The sequence below is a fragment of the Gadus chalcogrammus genome, chromosome 4 (genome assembly GCF_026213295.1).
Source record: "Gadus chalcogrammus isolate NIFS_2021 chromosome 4, NIFS_Gcha_1.0, whole genome shotgun sequence".
NCBI classification, from domain to species: domain Eukaryota; kingdom Metazoa; phylum Chordata; class Actinopteri; order Gadiformes; family Gadidae; genus Gadus; species Gadus chalcogrammus.
Genome location: NC_079415.1, coordinates 14511501 through 14536826, shown reverse-complemented (window position 1 = coordinate 14536826; position 25326 = coordinate 14511501). Strand labels below are relative to the sequence as shown.

The 25326-nt window shown below is 43.8% G+C and overlaps 1 protein-coding gene across 1 annotated transcript; it reads left to right on the top strand.

Annotated features, from left to right (window-relative positions):
• The first annotated feature begins 4550 nt into the window (after window positions 1-4550).
• On the top strand, window positions 4551-25100 carry LOC130380819 (uncharacterized). The gene is made up of 2 exons (XM_056588168.1): window positions 4551-5309; window positions 24740-25100. The coding sequence occupies exons 1-2, from the start codon at window positions 4590-4592 to the stop codon at window positions 24785-24787; spliced, it is 768 nt and encodes a 255-aa protein (XP_056444143.1). The 5' UTR covers window positions 4551-4589; the 3' UTR covers window positions 24788-25100.
• Window positions 25101-25326: the final 226 nt, after the last annotated feature.

The window sequence follows — 25326 nt, the reverse complement described above, 5'->3', positions numbered from 1 at the left end:
GTGCTTTAAAATGGGTTTACATTCAAACAACAATGTCTCTTGATTCCTCACACACACACACACACCGACCTATCCAGAAGCATCCTACCACAGAGAGGTACCTATCGTCATGAATCAGAAGCTCCACATTCTTCATGGAATGTCCATTTGCCATTCGAGGAGAACTGTTAATAGCCACGTGTTAACAGTTGTATACGTTGAGCAGAAATGTTCAAGGGAAAGATCCACATGAAGATGTTCAGAACAAAAATCCTCTATGAAAGACATGGTCAGAGCTCCAGTTGAGGTGCAGTGGTGAAGCTAACCTTAGACACCAGGCCTATTACTCATACTACTAGTCCTGCTCTTGGAGAAGTACACTTAACAAAGTCCTAATTGATTGCAGCGGCCTGGCAGAATAGGGCCAGTGTTCTCAAAAAGGAACGACCCACTCATAGCTTCACTCCAGTGTTGCCCAGTAGATATTAGATTCATTATGATTTGGGTTAGAAAACTAGGCTAAGCCATGGGACTTAAAGGTTGGGTATGGGATTTGCAAAACGCCAGCAGATTTTGAAGTTACACAACTCAAATGGTCCTACCCTCTCTCCTTCAACGCTGACTCTGACTCCACCCATTCCAAGTGCATGGACGCGCAATCATGCAGATGCGCGAGAGCGAGCCATTAGCTAGTTAGCCAGCTCCAGTAACTATCACAGGATAACAACAAACAGAAGCTTGCTCTGGGTCACGAGCTTTGAGTACGTGCACGAAGGGGTCACGCGCGGGGGGAGTGCAGTACCGTTTGATTGACGTACTTGCTGTCCAATGCCACTCGGTGTGTCTGGAAATCATTGGCTGGAGTTTTTCGAGCCCTGCTCGTTCCACAGATGATTGACTTGTTTAATTTTCATGTCAATACTTCTAACTCAGTGGCTGTAAGTGGGTTATGGGTTATTAAGGATTTCAAGTAATTTTGCAAAAATGGCCAAAAAAGAGAATTCCATACCCAACCTTTAAGTGACCTTAGTCATCAGCCCCCGTAGCCCCCCAAAAAAGTAAAATAATCATTAGGTAAAAAGGGTTTGAAGTTGTGCGTCAGAGTTGGCCGGTGGCCTACTGTTGCGTCAGTAGAAACGCCGGCTACCACCTTCACTGACTCTACTGAAGACCATTTGTTAAAGTGAAGTGTCACACTAACGGGCCAACCGTGTAGGCAGGACGCCTCGGAGGGATCCCGGATTGATTCCGCCCTGTGGTGCGATGCTACGTTATTCCCCTCGCTTCTCCAGCCCACATTCCTGTCTCTCTCCACTCCCCTGTCCATGAAAGCACAGAAAGCCCATAACAATGTAAGAAAGCTGAAGATTTTCAATCACTGCAGTTTGAATGCCCAGCCAAAGCCAAATATTGGCTATAGCTGGGGTATAGTGTCTCATCCTCGTTTGACTTCACACACTATATTCATTTTTTCGGTTAAGCCCAAAGTTCACAGAGCACGAGTGTCATAATCATGTTGTTTTTAAACGTGCTGTATAGGTAAGAATTTAGAGCAAAAAAGTACAGAAGAGAACAAGATTTCACAACTTAACAACCCTAAGAATATGTTGCACCCCTCTCTGCTTCCTCCCTCTGTACGCCATTGAGGGTTGCATTTCATGCACCTGTGATTGACAGGCAAGATGGAGCCCCCGAACCAATCATGGAAGAGATGCTCTTATAGGTCAAAAATTTGTCAGGAGCGATCTGACATTTAAATTGGCTCATACAGAGGCAGGCACAATTAAATCAAAACGGATATTCTCAAAGCGCAATTCACTCAATAATTGATCAGCCATTTTTACAAATCACACTGGCCTAATAGCTTTTAAATCTTAGAGCTCCTTTAACAGAGTAACACACACAGAGCCAGAATCTATCGGGGCTGCTTCGCATCGGACTGGACTCCTTTTTGTGCGCAGAGATTCTGAGAACATTATTTTCCATCTGACACGGTGGTCTGCTTGGGGCTCTACTCAAGTATCCTCGTTCACCATGAGATACGACATAGCCTACTGTGGTTGAACAGGACATTCCTCTCAGTGAAAACATTGCATGGCCTCCCTTCTGGAGTAGGCTGCAGGCTCCAGGCCAGCTCAGCAGCATGTTGCAGAGGTCAGAACAATACATGTGCTCAGCTAAACCCGGATACAGATTCTGCACTTTCTCTCTTCTTCGGGGATGTATTTTACTTTGAAAGGGAACTGTGTTGTGTGTGTGTGTGTGTGTGTGTGTGTGTGTGTGTGTGTGTGTGTGTGTGTGTGTGTGTGTGTGTGTGTGTGTGTGTGTGTGTGTGTGTGTGTGTGTGTGTGTTTGGGCAGCAGTTTAAAAAGTTAATAGCAATCACCTGCACTTTAGCACTTTAAGGTGCTACTGCTAACCTATAAAGCCTTGCATGGATTATCTCCATCCTACCTGAAGGACCTCATCATTCCTTATAGTCCTTCTCGGCCCCTCCGGTCTTCGGGAGCTGGCCTTCTTTCACTGCAGAAGGTTAAAAAGAAATCGACTGGACAGAGAGCGTTTGCCTATCGAGCCCCCTTCCTATGAAATAGGCTGCCATCAGTGATCAGGGAAGCTCACTCTGTGGAGCTATTCAAAGGAAAGCTCAAAACGCACCTCTACAATCTTGCATTTGGAACATAGGAGTTTGAAAATGACAGATGCAACGTGATGACCACTCTATTTGCTTGTGCTTTTGTTATTACAGTATACATTCCCACTATGTACTTCTCCGTTCTAATTCACTATTCTGTCTGTTCTAGCGTGTTGCGGGTGCTGGACTGGACGCCTGGGGCCTCATGTACTAAGACTTGCGTGGATTTCATACTGAAACTTGGCGTACGCCAAAACCCAGAAACTGTCTTACGCACAAATAAATTCAGATGTATCAAAGTGTGCGAACGCATGGATCCAAGCACGTTTCTTTTGTACATCTCGATCAACGTGGAATTGAGCGCACATGCCGAGGTGCCAAACTCCTCCCTGTCCACGCCCTCATTTAAATATGCAATTTCATTTAAATAGGCCTCTGGACCTGAGATTCACCTCTTAATCCGATCACCTGGCACCATGAACAGAGGCAAAAAACGAAACTTCACGGAGTCTGAGCTCGAGATTTTGCTCCACGAGGTAGAAATGCGCAAGCATATGCTATTGGAACCCTGTCAACAGGGATAAATGCAAAACAAAAGAGAAGTGAGTGGGAGTGTGTTTGCGAGGCCGTCAATGCAGTGGGGTCTCAGCAGCGCACACACTCTGAAATTAAAAAAAAGTGGTCAGACCTCAAGGTGGAGGTGAAGAGGAGGGTTTCTGCCCACCGCCGAAGCGTGACCGCAACAGGTGGGGGGACGGGAGTGGGGGAACTCTCCCCCTTCGATTTGAGAGTGGCCGCTTTGATCGGTGACACAGCTCTCACCGGAGTGGTGGGAGCCCATGAAGGGGACGCCGATCATCCCCAAGGTAAATATGAAGTCATAAATGCTGTAATTATACTGGTCATACAATTGGCTGCTTGCAATACACATAAGTCGTGCGTAAAGATGCCAGGATATTAAAGACTTTGACTCGTGTTTATTAACTTAATTTTTTTATTTTTGAATAGACAAGCAAGGAGAGGGCACGGATTGCGGCCCCGGCGTCTCCAGCGCCCTTCGGATTTGACCATTTGCGATGTCCTCTAACAACGCTAACGCAGCCATTTTTAAAACTATTTTCTTCATCCATTGCGCATGCTTTTATAGCCACCCATATAATTACAAGGTGTGTTAATTGTTCATTATTGTGTCTCTGATGTGCAAATCACTCTGGGTCATTGTTTTCACCTTTTTTCCCAGTTTCCCAGCGTCACCTCTAAGTGTCGCCAAAGGAACAATAGCTGTAGAAACGTGCGTACGACAGCTCTGGAGCTGGCGTGGGGACCGCACATTTTTACGGTCATTTCACGTTTTGTACATCTGAACGTGAGCGTGGAAAAGGACGTACGCCACGTTTTTGTGCGTACGCAACCTTAGTACATGAGGCCCCTGGACTCTTCTCATGGATAACCGGCCAGATCCCATTCACCATTTTATTATGATGTGCATGTAGGCACCCATTGCTCTCCTGACCATCCCTGGAAGAAGGGACCCCCTAGCCCCTACTATGCGTTTCTTCTCAAGATTTCTTCCTTGGAGTTTTTTCTTGCCCGTGTGGGGGCTTGGGTAAAGGGGGGTGTCATGAATATTTGGCCTGTTAAGCCCTTTGAGACTGTAATGGTGATTAAGGGCTATACAAATACAATTGAATTGAACCTGTTTATTTAAGCAAATGCAAATTTTGTGTGTGTTTAAAACATTAAACACACTGCAGCAACCCTGCACCGGCGGACCTAGAGGAATCTCGCCAACGCTCTGAACAGTGCCCTCTCTATGGACAAATAGTCCAAGGGAGATGCATCCCCTTCAACAAGGCTGCAACCGCCCACCAATCAAGCAGGCACAAATAATCATGGGGATTGAGATCACCTGGGGGAAGGCGGCGGCAGAGGGGTATTAAAGGCCGAGCACACGGCACGATTTCCCACCGCCAGTATGTCAGATCGGACATACTGGCCTCCGTACCACCTGCTGATCCCACGAGAAACTAGCCCCAAACCTGCCGGTACGGGTGGAGCGGCACAACACCCACGCCCACCTCGACTCAGGGAGCGTGGATACCCTGATCCAACCCGGACTGGCAGACGGGAGTCCTCGGACATGAGGTTGCGGTGGGCTGCATCCACGGCCGAACAGAGACCTACCCCACAAACCGCATTACAGTACAAACCCCGAAGGGAACCTTCACGGTTCAGGCCGGGGTGGTACCAAACCTCCCCATGCCTCTTAATTGGGCGGGACTGCCCCATCTTTGGAAGACTGTTAGGGGCAGAGCTCCGGACACCCCAACCCCGACATCTCCGGGTAAGACCACGCCGGTTGCGTAGCCGGCATGTCTACATGGCAGCCCAACAACCGCCATCCTGGTCCGACTCCGACGACGACGAGTCCCTCGAAAGACGGGACGCAAACCACACGGCAGTCCACGGACTCCATTCCCCGGGGGACCCCAGAAACGATGACCGCCTCCGAACAGACACCCCCTCCGGAGGAGAGAGAGAGAGCCCGGACCTCATCGATTTCTCCGACGTACCCCTCGCCGTCGAGGGACGTACGGACAGGGGCGGACATTTCGCCACCGCCCAACTGGAGGACGACGCCCATAAACATGCCTGGGGACACGTACAGGTCCATGAGGGCGTATCCAGGGACTCGGTGAGTGGCCGGCACTACCCACACTTCAGCACACGGGGGGGATTACTGTATAGGGTAGTGCAGAGGGGAGGAGAAGAGATGGAACAATTGGTAGTGCCACGGGCATATGTGAGCAAAATTCTGTTACAAAGCTAAATAAGATGAAGGAGATGGAATAAATAAATAAAATAGGAATAGCATAATGCACATAACATCTCCCCTGTTTTCCTATGTGCCTTTGGAAAAAAAGTCCTTAAAGCCCAGAAAGACAAATGCTCCAGCGATGGATACAATAAACGTAGAGAGAAACGATGCCCAGATGTACACGGGGTGAGGAAAATACAAATGCTACTATAGTAATGAAGACAGGGCCGCACCATATGAGAAATAAATCAATACAACGAAAATGTACTGTATATATCCCAAACACAATGCATCACACTACAGCCACGGAGTCAAAGACAACTCCTGTAATGAGTCAATACAAAACAACTAATTAACGACTATGAATAAAAAGAATAAATGAGTTAATTTTCACTTGGTTACATGTTATAATAAAATATTGTGTTCACAGGTACAGCAATATTAATTTATTTCCTTATTTTATTATCCTTTGTCAGATATTTTTATTAGTGGGAAATTTAAAAAGTGCACGGCTATTATCCATTTGGTTTGCCGAGAAATTACTATAGGTTGAATTATTTTATGGTTGAGTGTTTTCATTAAACAATACGGTATATTGACGGATGTATATTGCACAACGCAAATGTGAAAACATTTAGTATTAATCATTGTTTTTGAAAGAAGGAGTAAACTTTTGACTATGACAGAAAATTAGAAATACGGAAATAAGGTCCTAAAGGTTTGTCTCTGATGAAATAATGAATTTAGCTGATCAAAAACACAGCACAATTTGTCTGGTACATTGGGAAGGGAATTTTTACATTAGATTATAATTTTTTAATAAATACATTCAGGCTGAGAAAGGGAAAGATTGAAGCACATCACCCTGTCTAAAAATACATTTCTACTTTTAAGACAGATGCCAGCTCTTACCTTATTTTCGAAGTCTTGGCTTTCTGTGGTATTGTTTCTTCAGTCTAATCTGATTACATTTTAGGTCATTACGGTTATCAAAAGATGAGGAATCATGAGAAACATGGGAATTAAATAATTACAGATACACCGATATCTTAGTTAGGCCTAAATCCTTGATGATGAACAAAGTAAAATTCTGAAAGTAAATGTGTTACATTTTCTTTGCTTTACAACTTGAGACAACTTAATAATTAATCGTGCCGGTAATGTATAAGGAGTCATAGGAAGTCTCATTTGACATGGCCAATAGATAATATCCTGAATGTGCGTATCTACGAAGACTATAAACCTCAGCACACCAATTTTCTTGGATTTCGTTTATGTTTTTACCCACAAAACCAATGCTTAAAAAACAGAAGTTAAACAGCATTAACCATCCCCTAAATGCCGGACCCTAACTGGTTGATTAATAGAGATGTAAGACCAGTACGGATGTATGGATGATTTTTTATTATTGCATATTGGTTTTTTTAAAGAGCACTTGCTGATTAATTTACATTAATTTAACATAGTGTTTGAGCCGAGATTTAAAATGGTGATGGAAGGTGCGTTTCTGACTGCAGGCTGCAGCTCGTTCAAAAGGCGGGGGGCAGCCTTTGGAACGTGCGTAGCAATGAATTTAATAACACTTTTAATGGTCGAAAATCGTAACACTAGTAATTGAACGCATTTCAACGTGATTGAATCGCAAATCATTAAGTGGCAACTCAATGACTGGGTAATTTTTGAAAAAAATATATTGCAATCCATGTACAAATTGATCGAAAAAATTAAGAGCATTTTAAATCTGGTGCATTATCCAATTATCCATTGGGACCAATTCAAAGATGACAATGCAATCTTCAAAATGTTTTCTTCATAGTGGTGATCTGACATCTGACAGATGTCAGATGTCATTTCCAATACCTTAGTTTTGCTGTATGCCAACATACATGCCAAACCAGTACTGTGGTTCTCTAGTATGATGATAGAATTCTCCTTCTACATACCTGCCATGTATACAGCATGGACGAATTTGATTAATTATTTATTTTCGTTTTTATTAGCATATAGAGTGAAGCATGATGAATTCCATTGATTTAATTCCTGCTTGTAATGCTTTGAGCTTTCTTTCAACTGAGTTTTAGCAGCATCATATCAAGGCTATTGTTAATGTATGTACCAACAATATTCTTGGCCTCTAATTGGCATAACTGAGAGATGTCTTTGTGACATTCAAATTGGACACCAATGTAATTCCCGCGGCTATCAATTCACAGTTTGAATTCAACATGAGGAAACCAGGATGAAAACCAACAGGGTGGTTCATGATGGTATTTTTCGTAGGCGATACTGTTTGTGCCTCGAGAGAGTCACAGAGAGTTTTGTAATGTAAAATCCTAAGCAAACAAAGATACCGTTACCTAGGCTAATGAAAACGTTATTTTTCCACGTCTCGCATGAGAACCCTGTGGCAGTATCAAACACAACCTCATCCAGGGCAAACACTTACGATTAATAACTCAACAATGACCAAAGCACCATTACTATCAATACACTTCCTATGCTCCTATACTTTTGAAAAGGAGGCAGTCATTGTGAATGGGGTATCACAAAGTAACAAGCCCTATGCCACAAGTTATGCTAGGTATAACGGTCTCAAGTCCGAGAGAGGAGCACAAAAAACAAACACTGAATGATGGATGTTGTCGTCTGGTATCAATCTTATTTAACTTTAAACATATTCTACTGTCTGACGCCTGGTGTGCATCACCAATAAGGCACACCCCTATAGGCTAACCTTTAAGGCAAAGGGAAGAAAAATAAACACTTAATAAACTGTTTATTCATGGGTGGTGGTCGGGGAAAGCGGGCTGCCGAAATGGAGCCCGGACACGGAAAGGTCAGCGTTCTCGAACACACATGGGTAATTGGTCCTCAGAATACCCACTTGTGTTTTTCCCCGCTTCCAATGTCGCACCAACTTCAACCAAACACATAATCACGTCCTCACTAACGTCTTGAACTTTAAATCATACACAATTGTTTGGAGTGTTCCCCATCAAGGGGCTGATTTTGAGTGTGGTTATAAATCAGGTGAAGTAGAAATCTCCATTCCAGTGGATTTTATTTTAAATGGAGGCCTATTTGTTCTGTATTACTATGAATGGTAACCATGTAGTTTGAACTTCCTTGAACCAGCTCTTTAGACTTTGCAGCAAGCAGATAACACAAGTCGTGTGAGTGTGTGTGCGTGCGTGCGTGCGTGCGTGCGTGCGTGCGCGCCAGGTTCATACAGCGAATCCGAATTTATTAATCAGCAAAACTTCATTGTCTCCTTTCCTCCATCTCGGCAAATAATACAAAGTTAGTTTGTCCTTTGAAATTAATTGGCATTTAATATTGACTGCATTAAGAATATATTTTCTGAATATTTAAACATGCAATATATCAGGGTAAATATGACAAGGTGTAGAGAATTATGAACAAAGTGAAACGCATTTAAAAATGAATTGTTGTTTAGACTTCAGAGTAAAGTTGTTCTGAATGGTGCAATGATTAAGGGTGCACTCACACTAGGCCATCTGGCCGTGGCCGTTTTCACACGTAACCGTGCTCAAATCTGCCAGTGTGAGTGTGGCCAGTCTGGCCAGTCTGGCCAGGCCAGGCCAATTTGGCCACTTGGGAGAGGTGTGCTGCTACGGTACGGGCCGCTACGGTACAGATGCTAATGAGCCGACACGCGCACACGCACGGCTACGCAACCTGAGCTGGATGACGTATAGTCCATGCGACGACCACGGACATAATAAAGGCGACAAGCCTTCTTTCCCATTAAACGGTAAACATATATCCAAATAAGCAACAGACTCAGCAAAGTGCGAACTGTGTTATCTGTGTTGTTGTCCATTGTTGTTAAAACTCTGTCTGGCGGCAGACTTTATTATGGTCCATGCAGTGGACGCTTGGTGATGACGTGTTACTTTCGACGTGATGACGTATGTACAAGAGCCTACCGTGGCCAGGCCACAGTTGCGACGGCCAACGGCCACGGTCAGATGGCCTAGTGTGAGTGCAGGCCAGAGAACAATGGGGCCATTTGAGCACGGTTAGGTGTGAAAACGGCCACGGCCAGATGGCCTAGTGTGAGTGCACCCTAACTGACTAAATGTCGGATCTTGTTTGTTGGCGTGAGAACGTGTACAGGTATGTGCTTTACCGGGGCCAGGGTGAGTCCTTGACCATTTGTCAAAATGTGCGTTCCAAGAGCAATACGTATCTGAACTTGAATCCAAAAGCATGATGCAGGTAAGTTCAAGTTCAAAGGTTAATTACAACCCAGAGTTGAAGAGGTGTGGAGTTTATAAAGAGCTTCATCAGAACCCTTTAATTGGGCCTCTCCCGAGATGCTTCCTTATATCGTGAACATATTTCTCTTTATTTCCCTCTCCATCCACACGTCTTGTTATTCACTTGTTTTTTTATCGGTGTGAGGCAGGGAGAGGAATAGAAGTTCAGTGAAAATGTCAACAGAGGGGAGTGGTCGAGACCACCACTTCCCTCTGTATCAGGGCCCCTATCGATTCCCCCCTCATGTTTTAGCGCTTCCCATGGAGCTGCCCCTCCCCCCGCTCCCTCCTGCTCAGGCTGCTGCTCTCTGCTGGCTGGGGGTGATGGTGGGGGTGGTTCTGGGGTAGGAGGATGTGGTAGAGGGGGTGCTTGTGGGAAAAGCATGAGGGCAGCCCTCTCCTCCTCTCTCGATAAGGTGTTTTCTGTTGTTCAACTGTATGTGTGGTGTTCGTTGAGATTTTATTCCGTTGAGTGAGTGGGGTTGCCATCTTAATGGTCTCTCTCTCTCTCTCTCTCTCTCTCTCTCTCTCTCTCTCTCTCTCTCTCTCTCTCTCTCTCTCTCTCTCTCTCTCTCTCTCTCTCTCTCTCTCTCTCTCTCTCTCTCTCTCTCTCTCTCTCTCTCTCTCTCTCTCTCTCTCTCTCTCTCTCGAAACAAAGCATCTATACCCTTCTTGCTTTTCTTTTCGCTCTTGTTTCCATAACTTCTGCTCCGAGGTGTTCTCAACGCATCATCCTGATTTGTTTTAAGTTTTATTCATGACATTGTTTTTTTTTGCCATCCATAAAGGAAACCTAATGAACAAATCTGCAAGCGCACAACCACCCACACCGCAACAGAAGGGAACAATGTTTGAAGGGCTGGTTCACAGTGACCGGCCTCTGTAAAGTTGTGACGAACCAAGAGGCTGTGAATCGCAAACAGCTATGTTTCCAAAGCTCCAAGTCAGCAGCCAAGAAAAAAATAAATAATAAGAAGAGTGAGAGAAGCTGATGCGGAATAAAACAGCCCGAGCTACCATACCAGAATAGTGAAAACTTTATTCATATTTATTTTCATTAATATTCCGCTTAGTCAGTGGTATACGACAATATACGACCGGAAAGTGTAACAAGCCAGCGCATTTAATACTAATATTCCTCCTCTTCTTCTACTCTAAAACACAGTGGGACGCATCCGGCCCCTCACAGTCTGAGTGGATTTATAAGGACGTATTATGCGGCATTAGGCAACACACCGACGGCGGTAACGCAAACCAATGAATCACTTCCTGGGAGGCATTACCCACAAGGCCCCACTGCGCTGCGTTTGCACGGCGCCGCTTTAGGAGGTGCTCTCTGGAAGGGGCCCCGGTGAGGAGGGCAGCAGGCGAGACGGGACGCGTTGTGACAGCGAACATCAGTCTCCGTTTGATCACCATCATTACTCACAGGCGCCTTGATGCCCTGACAGCCACACGCAACCTGTTAGCCGTCGCATCCGCGGTGGGAGCGAGCGAACAGCACTTGAGAAAAGGGAAATTAAAACTGAGTTCTACTGACTCGACAGTTTGGGTTCAGAGTGGCAGCTGAGAGGAAAGCTTTTTCTTCTTTTTTTTCACCTTGACCATCAGGTTTTAAAGACAGTGGGGACCCCCTTGTACCCCAATAACACATATTAGTATAAATATTTCAGACTGAAACAAATCTCAGTCCGAAGCATTTGAACGTAAAGATGTTTTACGTGATTGCCATCCTCTATTTTCTTCAATAACATAAAAAAATATTTTAGGTGAAGGCTATTACAAAGAAGCTTTATTTATTTCCCATCTTTCTAGTTATCTAGTTGTAGCTGCTTGTTAGTCAAAAAAACATAAATGGACAACACAAGTCATCTCTAAACATAGTTCCTTGTGTTACGTGTGGGAGAATACATGACACATATTTGTATAATAGACAATTACAGTTTTGTCAGCATGCTACTTATCCAGTAAAAGTTTTTTCCTTGCAAACATCATCTTTTTCTATCTCTGTCACAGATTACTGGCTCGGAAATTGCATTAGCCAAAGGCGAAATCCAATGTAAATCAGCGGCTTGGATGTGTTTTCTGGCAGTCACTCTGCAATTATATTCTTATCGTTCTCTCCCTCCCGTGTTATCTGAATATCCTTCAACTATCCAACACATTTCTCACCCTTCATCCCTCAATCCAATATCTCTGCTACCATTTCCTCATTGTATGTATATCTTCAATGCTTAACAGAAAGTCTATGTCACTATCCACGGTAAGTCCAGGAAACGTATAGGGGGTAGGGGTGTAACGGTACACTGAAGTCACGGTTCGGATCATACCTCGGTTCAGACATCACGGTTCGGTACGAGTTCGGTACAATGAAGGGAAAAGAAAAAACAGAATTGCAGAGGGCAATTCTTTTTTTATTGTGCTTGTCTCAGGTTGTACCACCTACTGTCATAAAGTCTCTCCCCTGAGCTAGCGGCAACAGCCTGAACTGTGTAATCTAAGATGTAAACAGTAAACAATAAGAACCCCACATCATCTCCAGACAATCAGTTATAAAACTGAAAATGCAGACATGTCTTATTTATGAGAGTGCAAACTACGAGCCAGTCCCCCAATGAGCTTCCCACAAACGTGCCGTTTTTTTAGAGGCGAAAAATTGGAGGGTGGTGGTGTGGCCCTGAGAAGCTTTCAGCCATGGTACCATGTGCTCGTGTTCACAGTGGATGTATCGCAATAGTGAGGCGCACACAGCTTTTGGCCGTGTTCTGTAAATATTCTGTAATAAGTCTAGATCATATAATATATATTATCACGGCCAAAAGCTGTGTGTGCTTCCAGACGATATTATGATCTCAAACGACTGCGCTGGGTTCTCCGACATCTCTGGTTCTTCCACTTCCACAACAATGTGAAGTAGACTGAACTGCGACATGGAGGAGAAAGGGACGCGATTATTGAATGCGATTGTCTCCCGCCGGAGCTCCGCAGCGGGCAGCGCCGAGGCGGTGGTGCCTCGGAAGCGGGCTGATCCCTTTCTCCGGTTCATGTACTTCAGGTACTTCAGGGAGTCAAAGCCAAAGTTCCTTTCCCCCAATTCCTTCTCAACCATGGCTGAGATAACCCCCACTGCGAGTCTCGTTGTGGAAATACCAGAGACGTCAGAGAACCTGATGTGTTATTCGGCTATAGGCGCAAATCAGTGCTGCAGTTTAGTTGTCCCTGAAGAACTCGCGTATCTAACATTAGTTATGCATTACATTAATTAATTTGCATGGCAGTTTTATTTAATTGTATACCGTGTATTCTCCGTGTAAATCCATATACCGAACCGTGACATCCGTACCGATTTGGTTCAATACGAATACATGTATCATTACTCCCCTAATAGGGGAAGTTAACACTGCTTGGCGAGTTATTCTGCAAAGCTTTAGGCCAGCTCTGAATCACGCACATTCTCCAGGCAATAGTCGAAAACAGCCCCCTTGTTTGTCCTGTGTACCGTTGTATAATCAATTTCCCAGTCCTTTTTTATTTAGCGCAAAATCGCTTTTTTGGCCATGTACATATCTCTGCTTTTTGTTTCAGCTTTCGGCTTTGACTGGTCGTTCGCCCTTTGTCTCAAATGGTAAACACTGCACAACCACGCAATTATGTCTTCTAACATAGCCAAACATCGTGTTTCACGGTTAACATAATGCATCAACATTTACATCCAGCACCTGGTTGTGTGAACCCTTCCATTCCACGTTTCACGGGGATGATGAATATTAGCGTATTAGCCGGTGCTAAAGTGTGTCTGTTTCTGCTAAGCCATGCGTAAGAGTGGCTTTTCACCTGATTTACCATTCCTCTGCTGGAATAGACACGCGGGGGTTTGTAGCTTCCCACTGTTATGTTTCTGTCAGGATATTATGCATGCATATATACAGTATATATGTAGGTTATTCCTGAGCAGATGTTTTCTTCCCTTCCTCAGCACCCTGCTGCTTCCTCCATGGGGGGCAGGGAGACAGCTCAGTCTCTCCCTCTTCATCGACGTCCGCTGTCATTGTCCAGCACTCCTTCCATCTCCCTTCATTTGTAGGATTCAGATCCCTCCTGTGCTTCATTATATACATAGCAGTAGAGGCATCTCCAGTAAGGAGAGGGAGGAAGATCCTCCTTAACATTGTTGAGAATAAAAAATGTAGATTGCCCAGCCTACTAATGAATTAATGCCCTTAAATATTACAATTTTAATGCCTTTGTATATGTAATGTTCATTTCCCTCGGTGAAGGGACACTGCACCCCCTATCGCCCATTGCCAATTACTTCGGGGAGGACGTTCGTCCCTCAGCCTCCATTGACTCCCATTCATTTCCCTGAAAGTGTTGGCGGCCGGTGAATAACATGGGGTTCAATGGGAGAGGGGAGGAAAGTCCTCCTCTGAGTAGGTGTGACTAGCTGCGGGATCTGGATCCCGCCTATGTCTGTTCATAGCTCACGGCTGCGATATGAACCAATAAACAGCAGCCCTGGCTGTGGAGCAGCCTGGAGGGAGGGTTTATCCCCTCAAGTCTAGGCTACGAGAACCATCAAACCCGCTCAGTCGTATGACTCGTTTCCACCAAGCGGTGCGCTACTGTTCATTGTGGTACAGTGCGGCTCTGTGATATTGGCGTTGCCGTAGCACGTGGCCGGGCTGCGGAGCTTGCGGCCAGGCTGCGGAGCCCGCGAGGAGGATTGACTTGGTCTATATATGAAGTCCCTCAATCTTAATTGGCTTAACACCATGACCAACATTCTGAAACATCCATTAACATCCACATTTGCCTCAAACAATGTTAGGCTTACAGCCCATGCAAATAGTTGTGAAATAATGTTCTTGTTGTTGTTTGTTACTCTGAACATTCTGTTTGATAGCATTCAGAGCATGATGCATTTTAAATTGGATCACTTTTGGTCTTGTGCCTTCATTTTTCTTATAACAATTGTTGCAGAAAATAAAGAGCCAAATTACAACCAATAGCTTCAGTCATTGAGGGCAAGAATAGGCCCAATGCTAGGCCAAGATTTTTTTATTTAGTTTTACAAATCAAGAAGAGGGTGAGTCACTGGGAGAGGCTAGCTCAACCAGACAAGCTCTCCGAACCAGTGGTAAAGTCGACACGAGTGCGCGATTGTTTGTGACACTTCTGAGACCTGCCTTTTTTTATGAAATGACAACACAACCCGGTACAATGAAGGGGGAGGGGGTTCAGCTGAGAGTTTGAGAGTATTTCTAGAAGCCCGTGGAAGGGGATCGGCCAGAAAAATAGGTCTCAATTATATCCTCAACTGGGCCAAAACCCGGTGGCATCTTCATGCTCTATTGTTCTGTCATCTGTGGCAAACAAAGAGGCTGGTGGTATTGTTTCTCCTCTATGGTTGTTGCCTAGGGACTATACAGGTGAATTACAGGACTTTCCAAGGTTTTCATCATGTTTCGGATGTTTGTTTTTCTTTTTGGTGTATTACTTGGGCATGTATAGAGAAACCATAGCATAGCATAACTGTAACACTGATTTGAACTTAGGTTATACTTAAACATTAATGTAAATATATCGAAAAAGATTTAACTGCTAATCCAAAACTCTATTTGTCGTGATCAGAGAAGCAAAGCGGTCACTTCTTTACCTGGACAGCAGCAAGGGAATCAGAGAGGTAGAGTGGTCGAGGAGGCCAGTAGCTGGTCGTACTGCTTAAGAGCACAAATCCAGAGGCAGGAAGTCAAGCAGTCGCAATCATCAGGATGATAGCAAGGCAGGGTATCAGCAGCGGTGGTAACCAGAATTGAAACGTGTCTCCGGGCCTGCGGCAGGGCTGGAAGATCAGCAGCTCTCAGAGGCAGAGCTCGGGGCCAAAGGATGCTCAAAGCCTGTTTTGATTCAGCCTATTCTTTGATAGCGCAAAAAACTGCAATAAGTTCAATTGTCTTAAGTCTAAGAATAAAGAGATAAATATTCATAACTATTGGATTGAATTACAATGGAATAAGAAAAAGTCATGCAAATATTACAATTCTGTTGAAAATATTTAGAGCAATACAAAGAGCAAAATATCTCCAAAGAATAAAAAAGGCCTTGATAAAATCTATTTGTATGAATAAAGGTAACGACTTCAGGCTCACTTTGTGTGGTAAACAGTGAATGTTTTGTTACTCTTGACTCTGTATGGCGTCCTTAATGGCTGAGGCTTATTCTGTTACTGAGGATCGTACCCTCGCCGGGTCTTATAGGTCGAGCACTGCGTTATCGGCGTATGGAATAAAATATTGCAAAATAAAAATAATGGGTCCAAAGGGCAGCTTGCATGTTAAGACTTTGTGACCTTATTGACATTTCCAGAGCACTTCTGCACTAACTTAGCAATGGGCAGGGGTTAAAGGCTCCGACAAGGTCCCAAAGTATACCCTGAATACCCATGTTTAACTTGGACATTCAGATTAAAGCAAATAACGGTTTCACTTTTTTTCCCAAGATTGCTGTGGTGTGTGAGAAGCCTGTTCTTTTTCATTCTTGTCAGAAGTGTGTGAAGAATTCAACGGCTTAATGCCATCGGAACGTTTCTGCATGCTTCACACGCCGCCCTGTTGGCGGCTCGCAGGGGGGTTTATTTAAAAAACATCAGCTCCATCTCTGCTGAATCCAAACCCGCCGTGACCATCATTTATTCACCATCCAACTAATCATTTACTATTACCGCTCGCTGTTATTGTTTTAATCCAAAGTGAACTGTGGTGAATAGCGATAGATGTCGTGTAGGCCAGAAGCAGGAAAAGAGCTTATGGTGTGTTCGAGATGCATCGTAAACTACCCGCACGAGTTGATCTTGTGATGTAATTTCCTGGCTTGTTGGCCAGTCATTGGCTGGTCATTGTTAACTACATTACCCTCTTTAGCAAACCAGCTCGAAAACAAACAACCCTTTACATTGTATTCACGCTCAGCAAGGCTGTGTAATGCATACATTGGTTTAAACCAGCAGTGTAATCAAGTGCGTAAGAGCATTTAAATTCGAGAGAAAAATGACCACAAGGGGGCGTGGCTCTATGAAATGTTGCAAGGAATTAAGATTAGCAACTTGTGCGGATGGTGTACGATGCATCTCAAACACACCATTGACTTGGCCTCTAGCTTATTGATCTGCAGGTGGGGAAGGTAGAAGCTTGACGTTGGGGATTGAACCCATTAATCTTTCAGATGGTAGTTTAAAGGTATAGCCGCTACGCTGTCTAGCACACATTTTGCTGTGGATTTGATCTGGATTAGCATTTTTCTATAAAGAAAGAAGCACTATCATAAGGTATTTAAGGGAGATTAAAAAAATATGAATATGAGAGGAATATTAATATTGATTTCCTTTTTTAATGGAACAGAGTCCAAATCTGTAACGCACTCGTAGATTATTCAGCTTTAGAGGAATACATCTGATTCTGATTGGCCGTGGTGTTAACAGAAAATCCTTGTCTCTTCTGGTTGTAACGTCGATAGGAGGCAATATTGATGTTTTTATTGGGTTAGGAGGGGAGGATAAAGAATGGTAGAACAAGTCGAACAAAATCATTAAAGGGCGGTCAACCCAACGATACACTCTGCTCCAAAAATAACATCCTCCATCTCGGTTTTTTAATAACATGTTGTTCAGATAAACGCTGGGATATGGGTCTTGATTTGACCTGCATTCACTCAGCTGATTGCACCGGATCACATCTGCTGCATCTTTAAGCAGCTCTATTTAAAAGGCAAACTAGCTGAATCTTTGGAGCCAAAACAAGCTCTCCCATGGTGCCTTTCATAGTTGGGGTTTAGGGCCCTATTTGAACAGTCTGAAACGCAAGTGAGAAGCGCCCGACGCAAATCTAAAAAGGGTTGCCCTGAAGTAATCGATTTACCCGTAGGTGTGGTTTGGGCGTAACGTGCAATAAACCAATGAGAGTGCCATCTCCCATCCCCTTTAAGAGCCATGAGTGCATTTGAATCTGACGAGTTGATATTTTGACATTGTGTTTGCGGTCTCCGATGAGACAGATGCATGATGACCACATGACTTTTAAACTTCAAATGGCTCAGTTTATTGCCAAATAATATGGCCTAATTCACACATGGAATAGCATTTTCCTCAAATAAATTTCGGCAAAGATAACTCATGATAAAACACACATATGATATGCGGTAACTGTGGTTCTATTTAATGATATACGCAATACATTAACAAAACATTGTTTCGTACCAGTATTGTATGCATTATCGTTATCGGCTTGTGTTCCTTATATGCATGTGTCCCCCCGTTAATATACATTGCCATGGACTGTATTATGCGTTGTGTGTTTAGTTTGCATGTGTTTAAACAGATGGATGAACACAAGCGTGCCCGCATTCATTAATTATTTTACACACACGCACGCCCACATTCATTCATTCTTTTTAACACTTACTCACGGTAAAACAATGTTTTCTCACGATCAAATATATAAATTATGGGCTTGTACACAATGTCTGTGTTAAGAAAATATGTGTTTGCTGTTGCATTGATTTAAAAGTACAACTTATTACCGCTGTATCAGATGTTCTTTCCCAAATTATTTACCAAGAAGGTGTGGCTAGGTAGATGAGAGAAGCAAAGTGTGTGCGCGAGGTGCACAAGTAACATTATGCATGCACCCTTAAAATAGCATCTGAACAACGCCCCACTGACTTTAAACCAGGTATTTCATGGTTTAAAGGAATTGTTGGAATTTAAGTTTCAGAATTGTTTTCTGAAACTGCAAAATAGCACCAGGGAACGTTTGCGCCAGAACACGCATCCTCCTGCCGCCGAACTGCCCCTTGGGGCGCAAAATCATTCCCTAATTTACCGACGCGTGGCGGTGGAGGGAAATGAACACTCTGCACCAGTTACAAACTAGCAACGATACATGCGTCAGTTTAGAAAGTAAATTGCGCTGGATGCAAGATAGGGCCCTTGGTGTTGAAGTGCTGATCCTAGCAGCCACAATTTATGATCAGAAAATCACACACATTTCAATAATCAGTGGGCCGCTGGTTGTCCGTTCCCTCTGCTCCCAATAAAACCCAGGTCACAGCTTTCAAGGACTGCTAACTGCTTTCTGACAGATTTCTCGAGCCGTTTCCAACATGGATGTCTACTCGCTAAGTACCTTGATGGAGGTTGTGATCCTACACTGGTAATTTCATCTTCCACTACCTGGACGGATGACTGCCTTGATTATCTTAGGTTCTGTTTGCACTGCTTGTAGCGCACACATTAACTGGGCCACCTATTCCTTCTCGTCTCTCACTAAAGAGACAATGTCGTTGAAAGGAATTCTTGGTGATATAGGTAAAAAAACGGGGGCAAATCGGGAAGAAGCCTCACAGGAATACAAGCAACAAATATTTGACAGAACATTTTGAAGTAGAATGTTACACATATCAAACAATGAATAAACGACTGAAATTAGTGTGCACAAGTTTTGTTAAGGAGGGGCGAGTCTTTACCACAATGATGTGCACAGTGCACATGGTGTATTCGTATATCTTTTTTCCGTAGGTCTTTCCAACAGTTACTCAGTTATGAAGTAATTCACATGCCATTCATCCTTTAAGACCACTTATAGAATGAATACGAAACAGTGGATAAAGATTTGTGGCACTTCACTACAGTTCGTCATTCATACTACAATGCAACTCTTTTTGCAGTGATTTAACCATGGCCTTTTTAAGGTAACAAAACAAATGGATACAGTTTTCTACCTGAATCTCATCGGTAGCTACACCCCCGTGGTGGCTGGTCGGAACACCTGGTGCTCTCATCGCATTTGTCTTGTGGATGAGGGCTTGGTGCTCAGACAGAGCGCTCAGGGAGGAGAGAGACGGATGGAGGTGGTCACAAGGACAGCTTTTTCTGTTCACCGTATGGTAGAGAGCCTGGGCTTGGGTTTCCTCTGGAGACTGTTTTGTTCACAAAGGGAATTTTGTTACCAGCAAAGCGTGGAACGAAAATCTGTGTGCGACTGAAAAATAAGGTGATATATATCCAAAATAAATTAGCACATCACACTTCAGACGGCAGCAGGAAAGGGGATGATGCCTGTGACGCATTTGGCAGATTAATTTTTTTTTCTTGTTTCGCAGTAACATCAGGGGAAATGAAGGTTGTGTGTTTATTTTCTCCGTTCCACTGACACTTTTTTTCCGGCATTTAATGCATCCCTAGATGTACTGGTATAACATGGCGCCTGCCGGTTTGCGTCCAATTAAAACGCCAGTCTTCACATTCTGACTGCTTCTTAAAGTATTAATACACAGGAAAAGAGTGCAAACACATGACGGCCGGCCCCTGTCTGGATCGAACAGGGCATGTGTTCATAACGGCAGTCCCCTTCTTTCTTTGGCCCCTCATGTTTGGAGCCACTATTAGCAGAAGGAGAGAAGTAGGGGGAGAGAATGAGATCTAATGAGAGGCAGAGAGCGGAGTCGGGGGGGGGGGTAATCACACGTTCTATTTTCCTTCATCATTTCCTCAAAGTGTGTCACACTCCCCCAACTGGGCCAAGCCCTCGTGCTGGGAACAGACACATCCAGGCATGGCTGAGAGCTCTCCTTAGGTGGGGATCATTAATATATATATATATATATATTAGAGCTGTCAGTTAAACGCGTTATTAACGGCGTTAACGCAAACCAATTTTAACGGCGTTTAACGGCCAATTTTAAATGCGTGATTAACGCAAATTATTATTTTTTAACAAATAAAAAAATCTTTTTTTTTTTTTTTTTTGGGCTCAAAACAAAGGAGCAGTAGCCTGACTGCTATGTTCAAGGCATATCTTTGTATGTTCATCGTTAAATTGCATTATAGGCTTTTTTTTTGTACCGTCCTGTTTTGATCAGTATATTCCAATGTTGTTATCAATAAAAAAACATTTGCACAAGGCAAGCCGATGCACTTCTCCATGATGATAAGAGCATTAAAATGAGAAAAATTAATGGGACAAAGAATTCAAGGGATATTTAGCATAGAAAAAAAATATACGATTAATCGCGATTAATCGTGACAGCCCTAATATATATATATCATGCACTTCGGGTCTGGCTAGATATAAAAGGTTTATTGAATGGATAGATTTGAAGCTTTGTGTCCTGTTTAGTATGTTATTTTGGGACACCGTTCAAAGAGTTATGCTAATATTTTGTATGTTTGTTTTGGGGTCTGCTTAACAAGAAGATACAACATATGTTTGGTGGATATATTTATGTATAGGGTATGCTATTCAAGCTATCTTGAAACAAGTCTGTCTTTTTAATCCCCATGAGCTCCTCATGGGGAGGAGCTCCTCATTATTAGTTAGAGCTCCTAATTAATAATGTTCCGAGACAAGTAATGTGTCTGCAGTTAATGCTTGTGTCTGTGAGTTAATGCTTATCAAGCAAACAAAGGCTGCGGGAAATCTGAATGGATGTTGCACCCTCATTACTGCAGGAGTTATAGTGCACTGAAACACAATATAGAGATGGACTAATACAGTGACAAGTCAACTCAATAATAAAGTCAGTCTTTCCATAGCTATTCATGCTAACTATAGCTGGCATAGGCAACCTGAACCTTCACATTCATATTAGATCGACCCCCAAAGCCACCCACTGAATGCGAAACAACTAGCCGGAAGTCCGTCTTTAATTTATGGGTGGACTGTGGCTTCTGATCCAGGGTCTGAATGTTTCACTGTATGGGCTCCATTCCACTCTGCTGCAGAACCCCCCCCCCCCACCCCCCCATACAGGCTACAGCAGGACATTATTACCATGCATATTTGAATGGAGTGCAAAATTTATACTTTACCAAAAAATCTGTATATGAATTCAAATGTATGTAAAGCAAATTCGGATTCATTAACTCGCCTTGGGTCTAAAATCAGACCGCCGGACAGAAGCTGAAAGAAAACAAAAGCCTCCTATAGCCCAAGAAACTGACAAACTATTTCTTCAACGACTCAAGACGGATGATGCATAACTTTCTTTTTTTTTGGTTCCCCTAAAAAGATCTCTGACTTGACAGACGGGGCAATCCGATGTTTTACGAATGACGCGGCCATTTCATCTCCATGCTGTGAAACAAATATATCCGAGAGAGAGGCACAATGGGAGCGAGGGGGAGAGTGGGGAGATACACTCTGATGGCATACTTACCAGATGACCCCTGAGTGCTTTGACACGGGGAGCTACAAAGTGAAATCCACTACACTTGAAACGATGTTAGGGTCTTAGCGAGCAGCGTGGTTAAAGATTTAAGTGTATATCCCTTGGTTTCTTTGAAACAGATTACGTGTTCCGCACCAGTTTTTGCACAAGAAATGTTTGCGTCAGTGTGATTCGTCTTTGACAAATAAACAGATAAATGTCCACGATTTATGACCCTGATTTGCGGAAAAAAATCTGGCTACTTAAAGATTTTCAGTTGCTAGTTTGCAGAAGCTACACAATATACAGCTATACAAAAAAAAATAGAAAATAGGCCGTACACCCCATGGACTACCATTATGATTATCATGATGTACCTAAAACACGTGTAAATGTAAAGCCACAGATTGTGTCATATAAAATAATTTATATCAAACTAAATAACCCCAAACCCTGGCTCCGAAGGCCAAGGAGTTTCCCCCCAGTGGCCCCTGAACCCAGCTGTGCCCACAGGGCCAGGCAGCGCCCAACTAACTTCAAAAAGACATTAAACATATTCAATGCATATATATATGTAACCAGCCTTTCAGCTGTGCAGGCATCTCATCTCAATCTCATCGCAATGAATTGAACTCAGTTGGCAATTGTTCCAATTTCTTTCTAACAGGCTGTAAGGCAAACCTGCTACATAGGGGTGTATCCATCGACTTTATATCATAAGGCATGACCGATAATTAACGATATGCCGTCAATCCGATAGAACGATTCCTAATTCGGGTAGCTTTGGATTGTTCTTTGGGTGGTTTACCAAAGTTTGAAACACATCATAAAAAAAACAACGATATTTAACCCATAACAATCCTATATTTACCACGTTAAGAATAGGCAAAACGTAAATATGTCCCTTTTTTATTATATCTGAAACAGTAACATCAGAGGTAGTTTTGGGAGCCCCAAACTACAAATGTCCCCATTTTCATCCAGAATCCGTCACCTTAGACTAAACCTTGGGCTGCTGGGAACTGATGTCTGAGGTCATGTTGATGTGCTCCCAGTACATCATTCAGCCCCTTAATGGTTTCTCTCCCTGGCCCGCTTCATGGCTGCAGCTGCATCAGAATGGGGCTGAGCTTTGTGTTAATCCGGCCGCTGCCGGGTCCTACCGGGCCCTCGTATTAGAGGATACAAATCTGGTGAAACCACAGAACAAGACAAATACAGCCTCAATGTCCACTGTGGACACTGTGGTTGCGATGGATTACCTTTTAGGTTTTAGAGGCTTTTAAAAGCATTAGCATGCGTGAGCATGACGTCAGTTTGTTTTACCTATTAAAACAATTGGCATGGACTATCAAGTATATTTCTTTTGAATCTTTTAAGTATAATTGACCAAGTGCATGACGGCAGTATTTCATGTGTGTAAAGCAGATTTGGCACTAATATGGCAGATCCTGCCATGATATGAGTATGCTATGAATAACTTCAACAGACCATTTCAATGGAGCCATTCTGTTAATTTTGACACTTTTGGCCAATCCTGGGGTCCGAGTCTGCCTTCAAAGAAGTTTGTGAGAAAGCACACCAAAGAAAATCCAACCTGTCAACCTAATTTTGAATGCTGCTCGCTGACGTCTGTGTCAAAAATGTGTGAAAATACAATGCGACACTTGAAAACAGCAATGGCTAAAAAAAAAGAGTTAGGTCTGTTTAGTGCTTGTCTACTCGAGTGTGTGTGCATTCGTGTGTGTCTGTTCACCAGAAGTCGCCATCAAACGCCACTGATTTTACAGCAACACGCAAACGCAGGAACAATAAGTAGCAGAGGGGGGATGTTAATTGGTATATGAGGTACGATAATTAGCAAGAATATGTTCACACCAGGCCACGCAAAAACAATTATAAAACATGTCTTCTATCCGTCCCATCAGCAGTCCTCGGTGAAAAAACATGTGCTTGCGTTGTGACACCTCGGCGTCTGTGGCTTTGATATTCATGAGGCTGTTGGAGACCAGCTGTTAACGCGGAGGGCGAGAGAATCAAGTCCAAGACAGCAACTTCCATTGCTCACCCTCATTATAAATAAAAAGCTCAACCCCAAAAAGATTATTGGTAATGGAGAGGAGGAGAGAGGGTGGCTTGCGTCGCTCCCCCCCAGAGAGAGAATGTTTACATAATGGATAGATGGGTATTAAGCTGTGGAACCAAAATATACAACTTTACATAAAGGAAAAGATGGACTCAAAGTTGGAGACATTTGGGGGTTTGGGATCTAGCTGTGTGTGTGTGTGTGTGTGTGTGTGTGTGTGTGTGTGTGTGTGTGTGTGTGTGTGTGTGTGTGTGTGTGTGTGTGTGTGTGTGTGTGTGTGTGTGTGTGTGTGTGTGTGTGTGTGTGTGTGTGTGTGTGTGTGTGTGAGTCAGCACTGCCGAGGCGAGGACAGAACCAGGTCATGCCGACACATGTCTCATCCAGCTTCCAGCGGCCCCACAGGATTAATTTAACAAGCTGTCCGGGCGCTCGTGGGGTAAACGGGCCCTTGGTAATACCGGCTGGGACATTGGCGACCCGACTTTTTTTTTGGACTATTTTCCCAAATAACCGCTACACTTGCATATAAGACGCGTCTGCTTCACGAACGAATGTCAGGAAAGAAACGCCTGAGCAGGAGGGAAGCGAGGGAGGGTGGGAGGGGATGTACATGTAGATATTGTTCCTAAGCAGACATCTAAAGGACGCCTATTTTCAAACAAAAAGTTGAAGGCCCACACGAAGAAGAAAACTAAACGAAAACCGAATCTGTTTTCCGTTTTGTCTTCATTTTGCAGTTTTTACGGCGTGCCTTGACAGCCCCGGAGCGATTCATCCGCAGGTAGACGAGGGAGAGGAGAGCAGACAGGAACGCGCCTCCACTCGTCATCATCAAGCCCCGTGACTGTTTCTTTTTCTCATTTAGGTTCATTGCCTTTTATTAAGATTAACACCCCCCCCCCACCACAGCCATGACGCAGAGTAATGACCTAATCAATCCGACTTAAGTCCCTGTGCTCACCAGACAAAACTCTATTCTGTTTTTCTGTGTGCGTGTGTGTGCGGAGGGTGGGTTATTGTTTGGCTGCCATCTTAAGTTGAGTTACGTATCACTTAAAGTTCTCAGTCATGCCGAGCTGCCTTATGGTGGCTGTTTTATTGACTCAAGTGTCCTTTTGGTTCTCTGGCGCTGCTGTTGTGGTGGTCGGTAATAGCTAAGTGGAAGGAGGGGTAGGGGGGGGCGGTAAGTGAAGTGCTGCGGTCTCTAATCTTTGCTTAAAGACATTTAAGCAACATGCCTTTTGTTAACCTGGTCATTGAGAGCACACACATGCGCAGTTGCGCACACCCACACACACACACACACACACACAAACCCACAAGA